This window comes from Indicator indicator, chromosome 4 (genome assembly GCF_027791375.1).
Source record: "Indicator indicator isolate 239-I01 chromosome 4, UM_Iind_1.1, whole genome shotgun sequence".
Lineage (NCBI taxonomy): Eukaryota > Metazoa > Chordata > Aves > Piciformes > Indicatoridae > Indicator > Indicator indicator.
The window spans coordinates 29,860,050-29,882,049 of record NC_072013.1 but is presented as its reverse complement, the minus strand read 5'-3'; the positions used below and the strand labels follow the sequence as shown (position 1 = coordinate 29,882,049).

The 22,000-nt window shown below is 47.9% G+C and overlaps 1 protein-coding gene across 2 annotated transcripts in view; it reads left to right on the top strand.

The window, feature by feature from the left end:
- The window catches only part of DAAM1 (dishevelled associated activator of morphogenesis 1), a 56,825-nt gene that overhangs the window by 11,622 nt on the left and 23,203 nt on the right, over window positions 1-22,000 (top strand). For both annotated transcript variants that reach the window (XM_054400812.1, XM_054400813.1), the window contains exons 2-14: window positions 2,946-3,035; window positions 13,776-13,847; window positions 15,226-15,320; window positions 17,172-17,505; window positions 17,927-18,037; window positions 18,139-18,242; window positions 18,678-18,744; window positions 19,075-19,192; window positions 19,308-19,446; window positions 19,992-20,050; window positions 20,387-20,574; window positions 20,895-21,203; window positions 21,318-21,425. In XM_054400812.1, the coding sequence (XP_054256787.1) occupies window positions 2,946-3,035; window positions 13,776-13,847; window positions 15,226-15,320; window positions 17,172-17,505; window positions 17,927-18,037; window positions 18,139-18,242; window positions 18,678-18,744; window positions 19,075-19,192; window positions 19,308-19,446; window positions 19,992-20,050; window positions 20,387-20,574; window positions 20,895-21,203; window positions 21,318-21,425 (1,794 nt within the window). The remainder of the gene's footprint in view (window positions 1-2,945; window positions 3,036-13,775; window positions 13,848-15,225; window positions 15,321-17,171; window positions 17,506-17,926; window positions 18,038-18,138; window positions 18,243-18,677; window positions 18,745-19,074; window positions 19,193-19,307; window positions 19,447-19,991; window positions 20,051-20,386; window positions 20,575-20,894; window positions 21,204-21,317; window positions 21,426-22,000) is intronic.

The window sequence follows — 22,000 nt, the reverse complement described above, 5'->3', positions numbered from 1 at the left end:
CAAATGGCCTGTAAAATTAATTGCTAGTTAGAATCACCTAATTGTCGAGCTCGTGATTATTAATTGAAGGCCCATACGGGTTTGAGATTGTGCACAGCTTCTCTGCTGCACTGCATCTCCTCTGTGCACTTGCTGAAGGCTTTCTCAGAGCTGTGTTTGTATGGTGGTCTGTGAGCACCCAGGAAATGGCTGATGGTCCCATCTTCTCTTCACCTTTTGGAGTTTGAAGGGCAGTTTCTGACTAGCCTGCCTGGGGCCAAGGAGTACTTGAGATACTCATCAGGGAGCATACACAAAGGGATGGAGGTGGAAACAGGAATCCCCATACAGATAAAACCAGCAAGACCTGACTCTTCACGGTTAAGTTGCTGTTACAACTCAGAGTAGCAGTCATTAGTCACTGTTTGATTGTGAGGATTTTCATACTCACTGGGTGCCACATAGTATTTATTCAAATACCTCTCCCAAGCATCCTACAAGATATCATTAGGAAGGTTTTGAGTGATGCAGGGAATATGGTAGGGCCAGGCTACAATGAAATGTACTGTGTGGGGCTCAGAAGCATTTCTGCACCTTTTTTGGATGTGTTTGCACATTGTCATGTGTCAGCACCTAGTATGTTCCTCTGCTTTATCCCTTCTTGCTCCTGTGTAGGCTTTAGCTCAGTTTAGATGTTTTTTTTCTTGGCTAATAAATCTTAATGTTTACACAAGTTATATTTTTAGCATATGGGTATTTTGAAAAATTCAATAAATATTTATCTAAGAACCTAATGTGTGTGGCTGGTGCTTTCCTGCCTGAAGCTCAGGTTCACGTGGCAGGGAGGCAGTGTTGCACACTTTCCTGTGCTCACTCAAATCCTCACTACAGAAGTAAATGTTCATCAGGAGACCCTTGTCCCCTCCCGCACACCTCCATGTACTTTTCCAATGAGCAGAGTTTCAGCTGGGACCCTGTGTCAGGTGTCATCCTGTTGGCAACCTTTTGACCTGCAGAACTGGGGCTGAAGCAGAGTTTAGGTCTCTGACTGGCTGGTCACCCAAGGAAGTAATGATGAAGGACATCAAGTGCAGTTTACATTTTGAGGCATGGAAGGGTGATGAGATTTGCCCAAGGCTGGGGAGGAGATTGTTTACTGGATATTAATCTCTGACCTCCCAGTTGGTAAGGACATGGGGAAGTTTGAAATCAGCACTCATTGGAGGAGTCTGTAAGCCAGGTTCTCCTCCCTGTGTGCAGGGGAAGGAGAAATGTATCAGGTTGGGGTCAGGTGTCAGGGCAGCATGTTCATTGCTGTTGTAAGGATGTCAAACAAGTCTGCTTCCAGAAGTTCCCTAACATCAGCTCTGTGCAGCACAGTGGTTGAAGAGTCAGTCGATAAAGGGGGGGGAAGGGAGGGGGGAGAGGAAGTCAAGGAGGATGCAAAGCTCCTTCATGCGTATGTAATGGAAAGAGCTCCACAACACTTTTCCTTTTGAGGAGTAATTTCACTGAGAAGTGAAATCAATACCTGAAGGCAATGTATAACCCTTTCAGAGATGATCAGGACTGTTGGCAGCCCTCTAACAGAGTGTGTTGTGCTGGAGTTTCTTTGGGTTTGGGTTACAAGGTAGCTTTCCTTGCCTACTATGTGCAGTAAGAGCTTTCATTAGATTGTATGAATTTCTTCATGGCCTGCAGGCTTTCTGATGCAGGGACCTGTCTTTCCTCATAGGCATCTTGCTCAGACATTACCAAATGGAGCTTTTACTCTTGATTTGGGTACCAGCAGCTACAAGCTTTAGTTGATTAGCATTATTATTCAGGCGGGGAAACTTCAATGGGTCTCCATGTGTTGTGTGTTTGGTTTTCTGTGATTTTTTTAATTGCTGAAATTAAATGTGTAAGCTGTCATGGGGATACTCTTACTTAAATCTACTGAGTGAGTGGGATGAGTTGGCTGGGAGCCATGGTCTTCATCAATCCTCTGCAGCATCTCCAGTGTTCCCATTGCTGCACCAACACCCCTCTAGCATGAGGACTGTCATTAGCAGTGATAATTTTAAGAGACATCCATGCTTGTAAGATCAATGTTGGCTTCAGCAACAAGCCTCCCAGCCCTGCCTGAATGTTTTATTTAGTCCTCTGATAACAGCTTTGACCTACATCTAGCACCAGGAAGCAACGAGGCTTTGATAATACTCAGGGATCCCAGTGGAGGGCATGCTGCTAACCAAGCCTCCAAGTTGAAAATGGATGTGTCCTTTAAAGTAACATCAGATAAACCAATAAAGGATTCAGTCAGTAAACAGCTTTATCTCTGCCAGGCAATACATAGTCCACTTTTGATGGACATGATGTAACACTTTATGAACTGTAGATGTTAGGAAGAGAGCTTTCTATTTTTAATTATAGGAAAATAAACCAAAAGCCAAAAAGAAAAAAAAAAACTATGATGATTTGAGAGTGTCAGTGATGGAAATTGGCCAGACCACTTGGGGTGCTCAGTTAAACACTTTGTGGTGGTAAAAAAGTCCTGTTTGAATTGCTCTTTGCAGTATGTGTCTTAGATGCAGTCTGTCAGCTGGAGCTTGCAATCCTCTGTGTGAGGCCACCTTGCAGGAACCATAATGTCTTCATGGATGTCCTTTCTAAAACACTTGCTGCTTTTAATAACAAGGTATGCAGGCAATGTCCAGGAAGAGTGAGGTAGGGGAGATTGCAGCCCCATCCTCCCAGCATCCAACTGCAGGCCAGGAGTCAAGGGGAGGTCAGCAACAGTAGGATGAGAATTAGCATCATTGCCCTGACAAATTGATAGTCACAGGGTGATGCTGCAGAACCACCACAGCACTGTGCTGTAGCTCCACACTGATTTATGTTTCTTATCTGGGGGGGTTGCATCTGTGCTATCACCTGTTTGTGTACTCATGTTGCCTATTTTGTGGTTTTCTTCCCCTTCCCAGGATGAACTTGACCTCACAGACAAGCACAGAGAGGCCATGTTCGCACTGCCAGCGGAAAAGAAGTGGCAGATCTACTGCAGCAAGAAGAAGGTAACAAGATCTACCCATGCTGTGTTTCGGGGCTGAGTCCTTCTCTCCCATGAAGGGTGGGGAGGAGATGTGGGGAGGAACACAGCTCTCTCGGGATGCCCAGTGGTATTTGGGTTGTTGCAGAGCGGTATTTGGGGTGTTGCAGAAATGCATCTGTTCCCTGGGGAAGTGAGGGCAACCAGTGAGGTCTTCAGTGTCCAAAATGTACAGCTCTTCCTTCTAAGCACATTCAGGCTGGGCAAGGTGCCCCTGTACCCTGCACTAGTGTCCCCACCCCATGCTTATCCCTGCCAGCACAAGCAAGGCCTTGTGGTGCTGTTTTGACCACTGAAGTTGGCATTGTGGCAGTAGGCAGCAGGGGTGCTCTGGTCACCACTTCTCATGGCCCTGTTCTCCTCTGCTGATGTCTGGGGGCCTGATTACCGCCTGTCCAAAAGCCTCCCCCTTCCCCAGCTTTCCAGTTGGCTGCCATCAAACAGGCTTGGGTGTCGTTTTGTCCTCCCACCAGCTTTTCCCAGTGGATGGCACAAACAACAAGTGGGGAATCCATGCATCTGCATCTCAGCCTATAAGAGCTTTGACCCAGTGGTATGGAGGTTGCTTTTAGGGTGAAGCTGTATCAGCCCTGGGGCAATGAAAGGCTTTAGGTTCAGGATTGTGACTGAGATGTCTTGATAAGAGGGTTGATGTGAGTTGATGATCTGCCTGCTGGGCTCCCAGTGTGACGAGTCCTCTCTACGATATTGCCCTTGTTGCTGCATTTCTCAAGCTGAAAACATGCTTGGACATCTTCTCAGTGCTGAGATACACTGATGTTTGCTTTTGCTCCTCAGCACACACAACCCGAGCAGCCTGGGTTGCCATGGGCTGGCAGCCTTTGAAGTGGCCAAAATCACTCTCTTTTTTCCACAGCACACTGGTGATATTTACCCATGTGTGTTGGCACAGGGGTTACTTTATGGTGAGTCTTACTTTCCTTCACAGCCTAGGCCAAGGCAGGCATCCTGCAGGATGTACTGCCATGTGGAGAAATGGAGCAAAAATCCTCAATCTCAAAACCAGATGAAGAATTGCAAGACCTGTAAGGGAAATGCCTCAAGTTGGGGGCATGGACCTGTTTCAGCAGGTCCAGAGGACACCATAAAAATTATCAGAGGGCTGGAACACCTCTGCTGGCAGGACAGGCTGAGAGAGTTTGGGTTGATGAGCCTGGAGAAGAGAAGGGTCCAGGGAGACCTTATTGTGGCCTTTCAGTACTTAAAGGGGCCTGTAAGAAGGAAGGGGGCAGGCTTTTCAGCAGTGTCTGTTAGGACAGGACAATGGGTGATGGGTTTAAACTAAAAGAGGGGAGATTTAGACTAGATACAAGGAAGAAATTTTTTACACTGAGGGTGGTGAAACACTGGCCTGTGTTGCCATGCGAGGTGGCAGATGCCCTATCCCTGGAAACATCCAAGGCAAGGTTGGATGTGGCTCTGAGCTCCCTGATCTAGTTGAAGATGTCCCTGCTCATTGTAGAGAGTTGGGACTAGATGACCTTTAAAGGTCTCTTCCAATCCTAACTATTCTATGATTCTTTGATTCAGTTCCCTAATTTGCTGATGCGTCCCCTAACTTGGCTGCAGGAGTTGGCTTGGAAGTGCTGGTGGTCGCCTGACCCACTTGAAGGGCCATTAATGCCTCTTTTCTCCTGTTGTAGCAATGGTACCAGATTTTCCAGCTGTGTTTTAGGCCAAGAGCAGGCTTACCTTGCTCATGTAGGATTAAGTTTTAAGCCTCTCATAAATACCCCAGAAATCCCTGTATTATTGTTAGACAGAGGCCTGCCATGTCTGAGATTTAAATTGGAGGGGAGAAGAGATGTTAACAAATTGCAGGCACTGGTCTGAACCAAGAAGAAAATGGGCAGGGGATGATCGTTGGTCACTGCCTGTCGGATAAGCGGAAATGTGCTCCAGTGCATCTGGATAAGGGCAGGGAATGGAGACTTAAATCAAGCAAAGCCATGTAATTATTATTGTGAGTGGAGATTACATACTATCTAATCTCCTCAGGAATGGTTTAGATGGAGCTGATGGTGCCTTTTTCACATGCCAGCACCTCCTTGTGCTCCTGATTTTTAAAAAACAGTGCAGAGAAACCCCTTGCTCCCAGGGTGTGTTGAAGGAAGGAGCCACAGAAGTGCCTTGTGGCACTCTCAGAGGTCCTTGGAGCAGGCACCCATCTGAGGCTGGACCTTAGCTGCTGTTCTGCTCTGGTCCTCATTCCTCTGGCTGCTCTCAACCACTCCTTCCCTGCTCATGATGCTGTCTCAGTGAGCTGCAAAGTGTACATGCCACTGCTTTCTCTGGAGGAGATATGCTGGTGGAGACACTTTTCTCCTGCTTTTGATTTAAAAATGAGCAAAACCGTGTCAATGGAGGTGCCAGCAGTGGAGGAAACCATGAATTATGTGAGCTGGAGAACTTGTCTCTCTGCATGACAGACTCTAGGCAGTTCTGCTCCTCTGTGAAGAAGACTGGTAGGCAGCAGAGATGGTGGTGGTTATCCTAGTGACTCATGTCAAATCTTACTCATGTACCTATGTTTTTATGAGGACAAATCACCTACAGGGTAACCTGGAGTTGAGGAGAGGGGGCTGGGCTTCTCCATCTGAGAGCAATAGCTAGGTTTTGGCCAGGGCAGTGGAGCTGCAGACAGGGTAGGGCTTCTACCTCCCTGCCTTGGCTGCATACTGGGTGGTGATGGTTTGAGAAGTCCAGCATGCGTCCAAGCCCTTTGGCCTGCCTGCATTGAATAACAAGTTGTCACTTGAGATGCCAGTAACACCTAGTTTCACCTGGTGGGTCCCAGGCGGCTTACAAAGGTGAATGTCAATCACAGGCAGCTGCCTGACCTACCAAGGATCCAGAATTGTACCCTGATCAGTTTTTCTTCTGCTGCCAGTTTTGGCTTCTGTTGGAAACAAACTGTTAGGAGTCAGGTGACTTTGGTCAGACTTCGAGTCTGAAAGCCTCAGTTTGGGGCATTCTTCATTTTCTCCATTTTCCTGCTGGCTGTAGTGCTCACAGCTGCAATCACAGAGACCAGTTGCAACAAGCTCTACTTTGAAAAAGCAGTGCAAGCTGGGACAAAAACACTACCCAGCCTTCTCCCTGGGGAGTTTTCTCTAAAATCAGCCTTACTGGGCTCCAAAATATCTTGCACTGTGGCTGTAGTCTGCACAGCCAGGGCATTCCCCTGCCTCCACCAACAGCAAAGGTGTGTGCTGCATGGAAAACATCTGACTATCTGTCCTTTCAGCATGTTTCCTGCTGCCCTGTGCCATCTCTGGCACCTTTGCTTTGCCATCGGCATTGCTAGTCATACTCGGTTCTGCAGAGTGTATCACAGTTGTTGCACGTTTATATACTCCCATTATAGGTAAGATTTGGTAAAAGGGTTCCAAAATGAGACATTATTGTGCTGGCTCTTCCTGGAAAGGGACTTGGCAACACCTGGCCTTGTCAGTGCTTTTTGAAGGAAGTAAGGGTGGTATTTCCTTCCCTGGAATATTTTTCCCTGCCCTACAGCTCTGTATCCTGGTTTCTCTGCTCTGCAAGCAGCTGTTCTTATCCCAGCCCATAGCACCAGCTTGGCAGAATGGATGTTTTGTCCTCCCTGATTCTCTGACCATGGAGACGCTGGGTTTGGTCCCAGCCCTGACCCTTCTCAGAGCAGGGGGTTGCACTAGATGAATTCCTCATGGTCCAATCCCACCTGCATCACTATGGGATGATGGGGTAGGGTGGGGTGGAGTGGGGCAGGCAGTGAGATAAAATGCATCTTGGAATGGGGGGTTTGCAAGTCTGTCAGCAGCAATCCAAGCAGGAACTGAAGTCACCCACTCAAAAGGCTGTAATAAAGCAGAGAAATGTGAAGGTGGGGATCCATTAACAGCGGGATGAAATCTGCTTTTAGAAGTGGTATTTCTGGATGATGAGTCGTTTCATACCTCATCCCAAAATATTTCACTCCCTGCCGGCCCAGCTCTCCAGGAGAGGATATTGCTCGGAAGTGCAGGGAGGAAGCAGGAGGATTTCCAGCTTTGTTTCTTTGGCTGCGGGTTTGCTTCAGCGGAAAAGGGTGACTCAGGATGGCCTTTCTCAGGAGGCCACACTCCAACGGGAGTTAATAATTAACACTTTATGCTTAGTCTGCAGCACCTCTTAATTGCAGGAGGTTTGGCTCCGGTCAGCCAATGTACATAACGTCAAGCTATTAAAGCAGCTCACTGGGGAATTTTTATGAGCCTTAAAATAGAGGTGGATAAGGGATGTTCAGGCAGAAACTCAGTGTAAATAACTGGGTGGTACCAAAAGCCAGTTCATGCAAATGCAGGGTCTGGCGCTGCCCCCCTGCTTTTTCACTCAGCAGAGCTGAGCATCTCTAAAGCTTGGGTAGGGGAAAAATGACCTGCATGGATGCCAAGTGATGCTGCATTCTTTAATCTTGTGTTGAAAACCCCTTGGCATCACTAACACTAGGTGCATAGCTCTCCGCAGTCTTAAGCTGTCCCTGGCAAGCAATGCTTACATCTGAAATTTCATCAGACATCAGATATGAAACCAGGATCCTTTTGCATTAGAAGGCAGCAATGGTGTATTTGCAAAGGGAGAATGGGAAAAAATGTGACGAATAAGGAAATGAGTGGTGGCTTTCCAGCACTACTATTTTTCCTAGCCAGACAGCCTTTTTCCTCTCCATCTGTGCCTTCCACCCGGTCACTCCAGAGAGCTTCACTTTCCAGTTCACTCTTCCACTTATAGCTCAGTCCAGCAGGTTGTTCAGGGGGCTTGTGTTTCCATCTACTTCCTTTATTTAAAAAACACCAATTATTAAAAAAAAAAAATCATGCAAAAAGCTGCAGTAGCAGAACTAAGAATAAAAGATGACAAAGATGGCATGTAAAGGAAGGAGTTAAAAACATCTTGGTGTTTTGCTGTGCTCCTGGGTCAGCTGAGATGGATGAGAAATGTTTCATGGCTCCTGAGCATCCGAATATACCTGAGGTTATTGGAGCAGCAGGTTGAAATATCATCTCAGGTGTCATTTTCTTGGGCTGACTGAGAGAAATATAGGCTGTTTGGATAGCTGGGGGTGTTCTTCAACAGGAAATGTTTATAGTGTTTTATCTTTAAAGGTAATTCCCCTTTTAGTTCCAATTACAACACGCTTTTGTTTAAGTGAGGGTTTTTTCCTTCTCTCGCCAAAAAATGCATCTGTTAACAATCTTTTTGGATTTTAAAGCAAAGCTTTTCAAACAATGAACCAGCTGACTACGAAAGGCATCTGCTCATGCTATATTCACTTATGGGGAGCAAATATATGCTGGGAAAAGCGTAGAAGGACTTGGGTGTGTTTGTAAAGGGAAGGGTTTAGGAAGTATTAGTGTATGGAAAACCAGAGTGGTCTGGGACCCCAAGATCCCAACTCGGGGAAGAATCTGATGAAATTACAGCCCTTTGCAACATCACTTCATGGGAAAGTAGCTTTAGCTGTGTCATTTAGCTTTTGTTGCAGGGATATCTGGAAGAGCCGAGCAGCTGAAGACCCAGAGGGCTTCACTGGGCCAAAACTTCCACCAGCACACACCTGGCAATGACTCAGCCATGTCAGCAGAGCTGGGCTGGATTGAAAGCTCCCCTGCAGGCTGCAGACCTGTCGGTTTTAAAGCCAATCCACTCTGCTGTCTGCTACTTTTTTGACCTTACAGACAGCAACCAGGTGGATCATCCATGGTGGGAAGGGAGGGAGGGCATCCGAAACATGATGGACTGTGAGCCGCTGCCAGCTTTCCCTTGTTTGGCCATTATGGGGTGGCAAGGAGGGGTGAGGAACGCTGTGCAAAATAAAAATGCAATCAGGAGTATGCTTAAAAATTAAGGGACTTGCTTCTGGGTTTGCAGCAGGTACTAATTGAAGAAGGTGGGGTTTTTAACCCCTTTCTGGAACTTTCCTGGTGTGAAGTTCTCCTGGGGCAGACCAGTCTTGCAAGTGGTACCAAGAGGGAGGTGAACCATCAGAGTCACAAGCAGTGTCACTAAAAGCCTCTCCAGGTTTTGCTTGGAGCTGGCTACTGCAAGCCAGTCCTTTCACTTTGAAGGTTCTAACCTGGTGCATTGGACATCAAGTGGGTAGAGAATCCAGCAGCTGTCCTCTGAGGCCCATTGAGCAGCTTGGGATCTGTCACTACCACTGTAAGCTGCAGGAAGGAGGCTGCTGGATCAGAGACATCACCCAGAGGCTGGACCTCTGAAAGGAATTGCTGGAAGCTTGACTTGGCTGTAAGAAAACACAGAGGATCTTCACAGGAAGCTTTCCCCACACTGTGAGAGGGACACACTGTGAGCAGGAGAGTGCATTGCTCCTGGCATGCTCCAAGAATGCAGATTCCTGGAGGTCAGGAGTTCATGAAGATACTTGCTCCTCACTGCCATAGAGACATGCTGTGAGTAGGAGGGTGCATTGCTCCTGACAGCTGCATTCCTGGAGGTCAGACAGGCAGGAGTTCATGGAGATGCACCACCTAGGTGTAAATAATGGTGCACAAACACAGCCAAGACCAACCTGTGAACTGTTTTCAAGTCACCGCTGGCTGAGCCATCACCTCCTGACACACAGGCTCTGCAAGCATCAGGCTTATCACCAGGGCTGGGGAGTGTGAAATTTCCCCAGGAAGAGCAAAAGGAAGGTTGGAACTGGCAGGTTGGTGATCCTAGCTTGGAAAAGCTCTGCTAATGAGGCAGCTTGACTGGGTGCTGCTTTCCCTTTGGCATTCAGCACCGTGTAACCCCCACACCATTGTCACCATGGTGTGAAACAGCGCAGTGCAGTATCCATCAGCCCCATGCATGGAGCCTGGAGGCAGAGAGACAGCAGAAGCAAGGAGAGGGGACAGCAGAGGCAAGGAGAGGGCACAGTGGTGCTGGGGCTGCAGCTGATGTGATTTGTATTTTTGCCAGTTCCCTGGAAGGAAACAGTGGGTGTTGGGGGGAGTGGGTTGGAAATGAAGGAGAGGACAGGGTAAAGATTGCCTTTGACTGCACAGCTTTGGTGTTTCCTAAGTTTTGCAAATCATGTGTCCATTAGGGGTGTTTCCTGGAGAACGGTGAGGGATGTTGAAGCAGATGTTACAGATAAGAAGAGATGCCCAGCAATTACTCTGCACTCTGCAATTACAGCCATCAGCTTGCCTCTAAAAGAGCAGCTTGTAGTAAGGAGCAGCACTGCACTGGGCTGTCAGCGGGGTTTGGATCAGCTCTCACTTCTCTGCTTCCTGAGAAGAGAGTGAACACAGCAAAGACCTAAATATAGCTCAGAGAAGAAGACACTGGGAGATGTTTGTGTCCCTGAAGCCAGCCAGGCAGGATGTGATGGAGCATCCTGGAGAGCTGACACTGGCAAAGGCGAGCTGCAAAACTCACATCCCCAAAACCCACACTGGGTGCTGGTAAACCATTTTACAAGTTCACCCTTTCAACATGTGGTGCCTGGAGAGGTTCTTTCCTCCTCCTGCCTCAAAGCAAAGCCTTGTGAGTCATTTCCCTCCGGGCTTGTTGCTTTGTTGGGAGATTTCTTTACCACCACCATGCACTAAAGGACATTTATCAGTGTACTGTAGACCATTAGCTGCAGTAATTACCACTGAGCTACATCCTGCAGTGAGCCGAGGGAAGCCCATGCCCTGATCTTTGCCTACTTTATTGTGCAGTCCCCCTTTGCCTGGGAAGCTGCTTTCCGATGAGCCTGCCCGGCTGCTCATCTAAATTAATGAGGTTCTGCTGCACTTAATTGAGAGTGCTGTCTAAATTGGGGGTTTCAGGGAGGAAATGTAAGAGCCTGAGGGAGCAGAGCAAAGGGAAATATTTATAATGCAGCACGTTAATTATAAATGAGCAGTTTAGCCAATTTTGTTGTTCAGCCTCCCCTCTGCCCCCTGAGACCTTTATTGTTTTGCTCCACTGCTTCTTTTCAGCCCTAAATGAGCAGCAGGTCCAGATCCCTGCCTGCCTTGCAGGTGTTCATACCAGCCAGGAAGGTCCTGGGGTATGGGATGAGCCAGATCTGCTGCCTTCCCACTGTGTTTTTCAGCACTGATCTTGTTCCTTGCCCAAATCTTGCAACTGGATGCATCTGGACACCTGTGATCTGACTGACCACACAACTACAGATGGGTGTCCTTTTCCCAGCCCTTTGGGAAGGCATTGTGTTTCCTCCACTGTAGCAGAAACCTCCTTGTGGCCATGGCTTTAGGTGGGCAGGTTTGATGCTGACAGGTGTCACGTCTCTGCATGTGGTCCCAGATGTGACCAGAAATGCAGCAGGATGGTCCCTGAGTTATTTGGAGAGGATCGTTTCACTGAGTCTGCTTGCCAGTGGATGGTAGGAGAATGGTGAGAGGTCTCTCTACCCCTCTGTCCTCTTGTCTTTGCTAGAGACAAGTTTTTGAGAGAAGGTAAAGTGAAGAGAATCCAGCACATTCTGGTTTTTGTACCTACAAGAAGACCAAACTCCTCCCTTTCTCTCCTTATCAGTCTGGGTGTTGTATGCTCAGCCAGCAGATGAACATCTCTTTTTTAAAGAAAGGATGGGGACAAGTTTGCTCATTGCTGGCAAAATCTAATTGTCAGAGAATGATTTTGAATGGTCTTCCATCCATGCAGAAGCAGGTGGTGGGACCTCCTTCAGGTTTGTTAGATTTGGCCCTGCATGGGTAGGACACTTTCAGTTCTTTTGTCTCAGAAGAATTCTTGCTTTCTGCTGATTCTTGCTTGGGTTAAAAAAATAATATGAAAAGCAGGTGATTCAAGAGTTTTATCCAAAACCTTGGCTCTTGGCAGAAGGAGGGAAGAACAACCCAAAGTATTAAACAGAGGACAAAAAGTGCTAAATGTAGTCTTGCTCAGCAAAGTTTTTTTTATTTGCTTTAAACTTGACCAGATCTGTAGAAGATTAGGAAAAAAATGTGCATCTGTCAGCAGCCAGCCTGGCCAAGGGCATGGGCAGACAGCATGGAGAGCTGCTCGAGATGTTCTGGTTGCTGCCAGGCTGGATCAGGGCAGGTTGGAGATGGCTGGACATGGCCATGAGGATGGGTGAGCAGCTTCTTTTGGCTTTCAGCATATCACAGGAGATGCCAGAGGATTTGTCAGGTCACTTATTGCTTCCAAACTTCTTTTATCCCCATCCTGAGAAATGGCAAAGGGTCAAGTCTGTGGGCATGGGCTGCATTGCTCATGTGGGAACTAAATGCTGTCCAAATTACCTAGTGTGGACTCCCACGTTCTCTCACATCGGCAAGCTTCAGCTTGGGAAGTTCAGATACACAAACGTTTCCCACATATGCCTCTTGACCGTGATAAATATTTGGGCTCCTTGGGCTTCCTGAAATCAGCCAGAGGATTGGTGGTTGTCGGCATGCATGGATGTGGGAGGAGAGCTCCCACCGTCACAGGCAAACAGCTCTTCAAGTTAGGGAGGGGACAAAGTTGTGCATGCAAATCAGGCTGTGATCTCAGGATGGTTAGTAAGGAAAGAATCCTGGGATTTGTGTACTACTGGTTAACTCTACATCTAGTTCTTTGTGGCATTTCTGCTGTGAAGCCTTTTTCTTCTTTTTGTAGAACATTTTAGGAAAACTCTGGGGAGAAAAGGGTTGATCTTGAAGTATTGCCTAAAAATCTGCCTACTTGCTCCAAGCAGTTCCTGGAGACATGCAGCATAAATTATCTGAGCTGGGCACAGAGGTTTTTCAGTCATGTCCTACAGTGACAGGACAAGAAGTGACAGGCATGAACTTGAACATAAGAAGTTCCATCTAAACATGAGGCACAACTTCATTGCTTTCGGGGTGGTAGAGAACTGGAACAGGGTGCCCAGAGAAGTGGCCGAGTTTCCATCTCTGGAGTCATTCAAAATCCACCTGGATGCAATGCAGTGAACCTGCTCTGGTAGGGGTGTTGGACTAGGTGATCTCCAGAGGTCCCTTCTAACCCTCACCTTTCTGTGATTCTGTAACCTTGTGAGTCCTACCAGATACCAGGGTATTGTAGATCAGGATGATGAAATGAGACTGTACATCATTCAGTGTCATAGATCATGGGCCCAGGTGTGACATGCTTTAACAGGGGACATTGCTAGGTACATATTCCTCCCTAACAACTAATGAAGTCCCCAGAGGAGTCGTCTGTTGTGCCTGGAGTCTCTCTTACGATGTTGGTAAACTATGGTCCCACTCCAAGAGTGGAGCCTAGTTCATGTCACATTTATTCACTCTTGATTACTTGTAAAAGACTCTTTTTCTTCCCCCAAAGCACATTCATCAAGGCTGTACAGCCAAAACTTCAAGGGTACTGCAGAGTTGGTACAAGAGAACTCTGGATGTATAATTTCAGTGTGGTTTCTCCAAAGCTGATAACCACAACTGATGCAGTATCACTGGGGCAGAGTTTGGTCACAGGCAGATGGTGTAACATAGCTGGTATATAAAATCTGCTAGTTCAATAAATCAGGTGATGTTCTCATAGCTGGAACTGTTGCTGGAGAGCTCAGAATGTGGAAAGTCGTGCTTGTATTAATATAAAGTAATGCAAGAGCTCAAGGACACTTCACAGGTGGTTGGTCATGAGGGGCATGGGTTCTGAAAATGCTATTTCTACTTATCTGCTGTCTTTGTTTCACTTTTATTCTCCTCTCCAGGACCAGGAAGAAAATAAAGGAGCCACTAGCTGGCCAGAGTTTTATATTGACCAGCTGAATTCCATGGCTGCTGTAAGTATTCAGCCAAAGCTTTGGTGATTGTTAACCTTGAATGTGGCAGTGGATCAGCAGTGACAGTCTGCAGCACAGGCAGAGTTGTAGCTAAGAGGGTGACTGCTGTTGTTTACAGAGGCAGTATGGCCTGTTAGACTATCGATACACCTGCAGAATGGAGATACTCTCTGCAGCACACTGGGAATTTCATCTGAGCCCAGGCTGGAAGGCTGTGAGGTGGAAAGCAAACAGCAGCTTTCAGCACAAAGCCATCAGGCTGTACAGATCCCCTTTGACTGCTGCTGGCTTGTACCCAGGACACCCTCCTGCACTGAGGGACCATGGCAAAACGCAGCACTGCTGGTTGTCCATCCCACAAGGGCTGATGCAGCTGCCATGGCTCTGGGTGCTCCCCCATGAGCTGCCAACGTGTTCAGATGTAATTTTATTAAATATTTCTTGTTGACATCCTGCTGGGTGAGACAGAAATCGCTCTCTTTTTGGTCGGAAATACAGTTTATTTCCTGCAAGGCTGCACAGTTCAGAGCCCCTCACTCTTGCCTTTTGAGGCTGAAGGTGCCAAGGTTCATGGCCACTGCACTAGGTATGGGAGCAGCATGGAAAATAAAAAAGAAGCATTTTTCTTTTTTTTTTTTTCCTTCCCCTTTGCCCTGCCTTCATGGGAACAGGGTGACAAGAAAGGTGGGGGAGTGAGGATGGAGGGAGGAATCAGGGGTCTGCAAGCCAGAAGGGAATGTGCTGCTCCTCTCTGGGAAGGCAGGAATGCCCAGGGCGGGCCATGGGCTGCCAGCTGGTTGAAGCCCTGAGCATGAGCAGAGCTTGTGATCAAAGCCGGCCAGATGCCTGGAGGGTGGCTTTGATCTCCTGACTCATTGCCAAAGCAGAGCTGGGTTAAATGTGGGGATCAGCACAGCTCTGTATCTGCAGGGACACTTTCTCCCTCCTTTTCTTTTGCCTTGGCTGGTGCTGGCAGGACTTTGAGACCTCTGAGGACCTAGTGCGATCAGATGATGCATAACTTACCTAGGGTGTTGCTGTAGCTGTGGCCTTGGTTTCGTGAGCTGGGGACAGCTATCTGTACCCTGTGCATGCTCTACCCAAGAAGAGCCATGGTAGCCCAAGTCTCAGCCCCCAGTGCCAGACTGATAGCAGAACCCAGTGTGGGAGATGCCAAGAGCATCCTGTGGACACAGCCACTGTCCCCAACCCACCATAAGGATCTAGACTTGCAGAGTCAATTTAGCATCCCAGCTTCCCACGGCTTGGATTTTAAGGTCCCCACAGTTTTGAACAATAGGCAGCAGGCACTCCTGCTTCTTGGCCACCAGCTTCATGGGGAAACCTCCCTCTCACATCTACCTTTCTCCTTCCACAGAGGAAATCGCTGATCGCTTTGGAAAAGGAAGACGAGGAGGAGAGAAATAAAACAATTGAAAGTTTGAAGACTGCACTGCGGACCAAACCAATGAGGCAATTCCCTTCTGTTTCTGGCTTGATAGCTGCCGTCGTGGCTCTTGATTCATGTCCTCTGGCAGGGAGGGGGTTAAATAGAAATATAAATGGGGTGTCCTCAGGACAAGGGAGGCAAGGACCCTGAAACACCACTTGCTTTTTTTGATTCACCTCCTGTCATTTTATTCCTTTACCTCCGTCCTTTTGGTGGCTGAGAGCCACCAGGACTTTCATATCTGCTCAAGCAAATCAGGCAACTTTTTTTTAAATTTTTGTTTTGTTTTGTTTTTGTGGGTGTTTTTTTGTTTTAAAATTGCTTTTGTTCTCATTGGAACAGAATGTAAAATGTCCTTCCAAACTGAATCTAGGAAAAAAAAATTCCGATTTTTGTTTGTTAACCAGACCCTTTGTTTCAATTTTAACTTCTCTCATACTTTTTAAAGGAATAAAATCACATACATCTTCAGGCTTTTATGAAATGCAAAAGAAAAAAAAATAAAAGGTGCTGTCACGAGGTTTTGATGGGGAAGATAAGGAAAGGATGGGATTCTCTAAATGTCTGTAGTTTTTCCTAAATTTGATTTCTCTGGAGTCTGCATGCACACATCTGCAAAACCTTTAAGATGCCGCGGGTCGACATTTTCTGATGGGAAAATGTTTTGTGACCTGGTCTGGTTATGGAAGAAACAGTTACTGCCTGTAATTGCATTCTTGTCTTCTGTTTCTCTTTTGCAATGGTTCTAGTGATGGTACTTGGTCAGAAATTCCCAGGGTTGAGGGTGAGCACCCAGTTTCCATGGAATCTGGAGATCTTGGGTGCTGCCTTCCCGCAGTCTCCTGGGAGCAGAACTGGTACTCAGCCATGAAACTTTCCAAAGTCCTTGAGAGTGGTTTGTGAGCCTGTCTCACTGGAAGTGAGAAGGATCCAGCAGGCTTTGTAGACAATGATACCTGTTGGACCTGATCTTGCTCCAAGGGAAGTGAACATTGGTTTCCTGTTGACTCTGGCTGTAAGAAGAGCAGGCTTTGAAGCAGAGAAATCAGTTTTCCTTCAGCATGCAATTATCCCTTTGGTTGCTGTGCATCAGCATGGCTTGTTTCAAATTAAAATTATCCCAGTGCTGGGATGTTCTTGATGCATTTGCTTTCCAAGCCCATGCCTTCCACCAATCCAGAATACACCCAGCCTGGATGGCGCTGGGCAGAGAGGTCCCAAAACGCCTGAGCAGCGTTGTGTCTGCCTGCTCTAGTGAATCTGCCTGGGGCACTGCCGTGTACTTGCTGTCTGCTTTGTGTTTAGTGATATTATAAATCATAAAAATCAGAAATCTCTTAAAATTGGTGAGATATTCCTAAGGGAGGAGAGGCATGTGTATGATGAGGCAAGAAGCAGAAAGTCTGACAGTCATCATGGACGTAGGCTTGGTTGACATTGGAGTGTCTGTGGCTCATAAGAAGGTGACTCCCAAGCCTTGGGAGCTTCTTCGAGTCTGGTGCAAAACTGGTCCCAAGCAAGTAGGTTTTAAGACTCAGGTTGGAGACTAGGAAGGTTTTGCAGCAGTGTGGCTGCAAACTGCTATAACCTCTACCTTGGGGCTTGTGCTGGTGGTTGGCTAAGCTGGTCCTCTTCCAAATAACCTTGAGCAGTTGATGCCTGGTTGCCAACACTACTGGTCACTGACTAAACTGATTTTTGGAACCCCATCCCTGTCTGGATTGCAGGAATCCTGCGGGCCTTCTGTTCTTCAAAGTCCAGGATAAAAATACATGAGAAGGTCCTGGATTTACAGCAACAGCCAAATCAGCTCTGTTTGTGGGTAATAAAGTCTTTTAGCTTTTGTTATAAGCTAAACTCCCTCTTTGTGACAGGTTTGTAACCCGATTCATCGACCTGGATGGTTTGTCGTGTATTCTGAACTTTCTGAAAAGCATGGACTATGAGACAGCAGAGTCTCGGATACATACCTCGCTCATTGGATGTATAAAAGCACTAATGAACAACTCCCTGGGCCGGGCTCACGTCCTGGCCCATTCGGAGAGCATTAATGTAATCGCTCAGAGTCTGAGCACTGAGAACATTAAGACGAAGGTGGCAGTGCTGGAAATCATGGGCGCTGTGTGCCTGGTTCCTGGGGGCCACAAAAAGGTACTCGAGGCGATGCTGCACTACCAGAAATACGCCAGTGAACGGACTCGTTTTCAGGTAGGTGGGGCTCTACTTGCCCCTCGGCTCCCAAAATTCACCCTTACCATTTCCTCCTGGATCTCTAAATTCTGGTCACAAATGATCTGTTCTGGCTGTTTGCAACTTAGACCCTCTGGGAATTACCCCAGAACCACATCCAATGAGATCTGCAGCTGAGCAGAGAGTGAAGAACCAGTTATTTAAGGCAGTATTTCCCCCACCAAAATGGGCAAGGTCTCTGGGACCACAGCTCTGCAAGGCTGCAGCACATCTGGGTGGGCTGATGTTAGCCAAAAACAGGTGCTGGAGTGGGCTGTGTTACAGCAGGCAGCAGCTGATGGACCATCAACAGTAGGAGTTGTTCCTGCTTGTGTTCCCTGGCCATTTGTGCAGCATTGGGCCTGTCACTGGGTGTTAACTAATGATATGTATTTGGCAGACGCTGATCAATGACTTGGACAAGAGCACGGGGAGGTATCGAGATGAAGTGAGCCTCAAGACAGCCATCATGTCCTTCATCAATGCAGTCCTGAGCCAGGGGGCAGGCGTGGTGAGCACCAGGGCTCTTGGAGAGGGAGGTGTTTGGTGCATTTTATTTCAAGACGCTTGCTGAGGACATGCACGTGTTGACCCCACAACCGTCTCTTGCAGGAAAGCCTGGATTTCAGACTCCATCTGAGATATGAGTTTCTCATGCTTGGGATCCAGCCAGTCATTGATAAGCTAAGAGAGCATGAAAATTCAACCCTTGACCGGTGAGTAGTGACCTGGAGTCCACTGGTTGTTTTTGCCTTTGCCTTGCACCTTTGCTGTCTGATTTCTGGACTTGGCCTTTGGGGAAAGCAGCTGGGTCTAAACTTGCCCCTTTTGATGAAATTCTTCGCTATGGCTAGGGAAGGAGAGGAAAACCCTGGCATGGTTTTGCTGCACTCTAATGTAGGATTGAGCTGGGAAGTTTCCCCACTGGGGGTTTGGGATACTGCCATCCCTCCTCCTCCTCCTCCTCCTCCTCTTCTCATCTGGAAAGGCTTCTTGGATAGGCTGTAATGACTCAAGACTGAAGATCCAGTTGATGTTTTAAGTCCTCCTTGTCGCTGGGCTACTGCCAGGCTGGCTGTCTTCTATTTGTTAATAGTCACATTTGCATCTGCTTCTAACAGTCTTGGTTTTTTTCCCCTTTCCTTCCTCAGCCACTTAGATTTTTTCGAAATGCTTAGAAATGAAGACGAACTGGAATTTGCCAAAAGATTTGAGCTGGTGAGTATAAGTGGTGCTGATGCAGGCACTGGCACTCAATATCATGGTTCCTTTTAAAAGCACCTACATGGCTCGGGATGAACGGTGTTTTTTTCAATAGAATTTGGAGACTGGTAATCTGTCTTCTCTTGCTCAGCTCCAATGTACCCTCCATCCTACAGCTTGCTTCTTCCCTCTTCTCTAGCTGCTGACCAGCACTGTTTGCCCCTTGCAGGGCAGTGGGGCTTATCTGTCCATCAGATGGCCTGTGGGGTTTGGAGCTGAGACTTGGGAAACAGGGAGTGCCATCACCAGCCCAATGGCCTGATCTGGCTTTGCTCCTGTCTGCAGGTCCACATCGACACGAAAAGTGCGACTCAGATGTTTGAGCTGACGAGGAAGAGGCTGACGCACACCGAGGCATACCCGCACTTTATGTCTATCCTGCACCACTGTCTCCAAATGCCTTGTGAGTCCTGGGGGAAACCCAGGCTGCTGGGGACTTGGCAGTCCACATCTCCTCCACATAGGTGGCAGCAATCTCCCTGCTGCTCCACTCGACCTGTCTCCTTCTTCCCCTCCAGATAAACGAAGCGGCAACACTGTGCAGTACTGGCTGCTGCTGGACAGGATCGTGCAGCAGATTGTCATCCAGAGTGACAAAGGGCAGGACCCCGATGCCACTCCCCTGGAAAACTTCAATATTAAAAACGTTGTCCGAATGTAAGTGCTCAGCTGCCTATCTTGGGGCTGGATGTTGAGCAGCAGCAACATGGGCTGCTGTGGCTTTGGTGCCTCCTGCTCTGATATCATTTTGACCTCTTAAGTACAACGTGCAGCTCAGCCTCTGTGTCCCTAGTGAGGTGTTTCTCCCGGCTGCTGTCTCTCTTACTTATTCTTCATTTACCGTCACCTGGTTGGGTGACTGCTTCTCAGCTGGATAAGCCAGCATCCCTGGAACTGTTGAGAAAATGCTGCATCCCAGCCTCCAAAACCCTACTGAGGGGAGGCAGAGTGGAGATGTTGGAAATAACCAGTTTCGGAGCCTTCAAGGTCAAAACTTCATGGGGCCCTGAGCAACCTGATCTAGTTGGAGATGTCCCTGCTCGCTGCAGGGGGGGTTGAACAAGATCACCTTCAAGGGTCCCTTCCAACCCAGTGCATTCTATAATTCTAAATCCCCCTGCCCAGGCTTGTTTCTTGGTAGTGATGGTCACTTATTTACTGCAATAGGATTGTCTCACATGCTATGTGTCTTTTTCTTTTAGGTTAGTCAATGAAAATGAAGTGAAACAGTGGAAAGAACAAGCAGAAAAAATGCGAAAAGGTGAGCAGTGGGGAGATCTGTGGTGGTCACTTTAACCTTAGTGCTCATGGTGAGCTAAACAGAGAACATGTAGGTGTATGTGGCTGGATAAACGCTTCAGGCTTTGTTGAGTGGCTGAGATACCACACTGTGGGGCTTACAGGAGAAATGGGCACAGCAGATATTCATGTTTTCACAGGGAGGCCCAGGCCAGGGAATTAAGGCACAGCACGTGCTCCCTTTTCTGAAATCCACAGCTTCTTTGCAGGGCAGCGTGGGGGTTTAGTCTCCTGTGTGATGCCATTTGCCAAAGGGGAGTGATTGTTACTCAGAAGTGGTCTCCTGGGGCTGTTTCAGAGCACACTGAGCTTCAGCAGAAGCTGGAGAAAAAGGAGCGCGAGTGTGATGCCAAGGCCCAGGAGAAGGAAGAAATGATGCAGACGCTGAACAAGATGAAGGAGAAGCTGGAGAAGGAGTCCAGCGAGCACAAGCAGGTCAAGCAGCAGGTGGCAGATCTCACAGCACAGCTCCACGAGATGAGCAGGGTGAGGCTCTGAACCTCTTTCCCATTGTTGCCCTGTCCAAAACCCCCTGCAAACACCATGGGGTGATTTCTGGAGACTGAGCTGCATGGGAGGCTGAGAAAGGTCCTTGTTGGGTGAACCACCAAGATGTCTGTCCCTCATGATGGTGTGATTTTGCCTCTCCAGCTGCATCAGATCTCAGTCAGAAGTGGTGAAGCCTTTGAGTGCTTCCTATGCTGGTTAAATTTTATCCAAAAAAATTAAACATCAGCATGGGCAAGATTCTTGGGTGGTGTCCCCCAGCTCTGTATGACCAGTCCCCCTTCTTCTTTCTCTCCCAGAGGGCAATCTGTGCTGCTGGCCCTGGAGGGCCTCCCTTGCCACCAGGAGCTCCTGGCGGCCCTTTGCCTTCTCCAGTTCCTGGATCACTTCTTCCTCCTCCACCACCACTGCCACCCCCAGGAGGATGTCCCCCACCTCCTCCCCCGCCACCACCCCCTCCAGGTGGTCCCCCACCTCCCCCTGGTCCTCCACCCCTGGATGGGGTGATGCCTCCCCCTGGAGCACCTCTGGGCTTCACCCTCAAGAAGAAGAGCATCCCACAGCCAACAAATGCCCTCAAGTCCTTCAACTGGTCCAAGCTGCCAGAGGTAAGCTAAGCAATAATTTTGGCAGTGAAAACAGAGATAGCAGATGGCCACCTGATGATGTGAGGGCAGGTGGGCAGGGGGCCATCAACCTGCAATGCTCCTTCTATCTTGCAGAATAAGCTGGCAGGAACCGTGTGGACCGACATAGATGATGCAAAAGTGTTCAAAGTCCTGGACCTCGAAGACCTGGAAAGGACATTTTCTGCCTACCAAAGACAGCAGGTAAGGGCTGGCCTGGGGTGCAGGCAGGGGTCTGGGCAAGGCACTGCCCTTATGGGATCACACGGTTTCACTTGTGGTCTCCAAACACATCTCCTCATTATATCATCCCAACACCATGTTTGCCAGATAACTTGGTCTGCTTTGTTCTCTCATCCACATTCTGGTGCCTTTGTGTTGAAGTGGCCATTCAGGGCTTGATGTGCCTGGTTTTGCCCTGGCCCACGCACCTGCCCACGTGTGTTGTGAAGATGGATCACCATAAAAGAAAACAAAACCAAAAATGAGACAGAGAAGGTATTAAAACAGCCCCCAGATGTGGCCACAGTTGGGTAATATTTTTGGATTGCTCTTAACAGCAACTGCTTCGTGTCTCTGTATTGGGTGGAAAATTTCTGTCCCTCTCTGGCCAAGAAGGACTAAGTTCTGCCCACATCTACCATGGGTGGATCTCTACTTTTATTTTTGTAGTGAGCCCAGAGCAAAATGTGAGCTTTGAACAAAAAAGCAAATCCCAAACCAAAATAATGACACTGCAGTCACAAGTCTCTGCTTTTTAATCTCCTGCTGAAGCAATA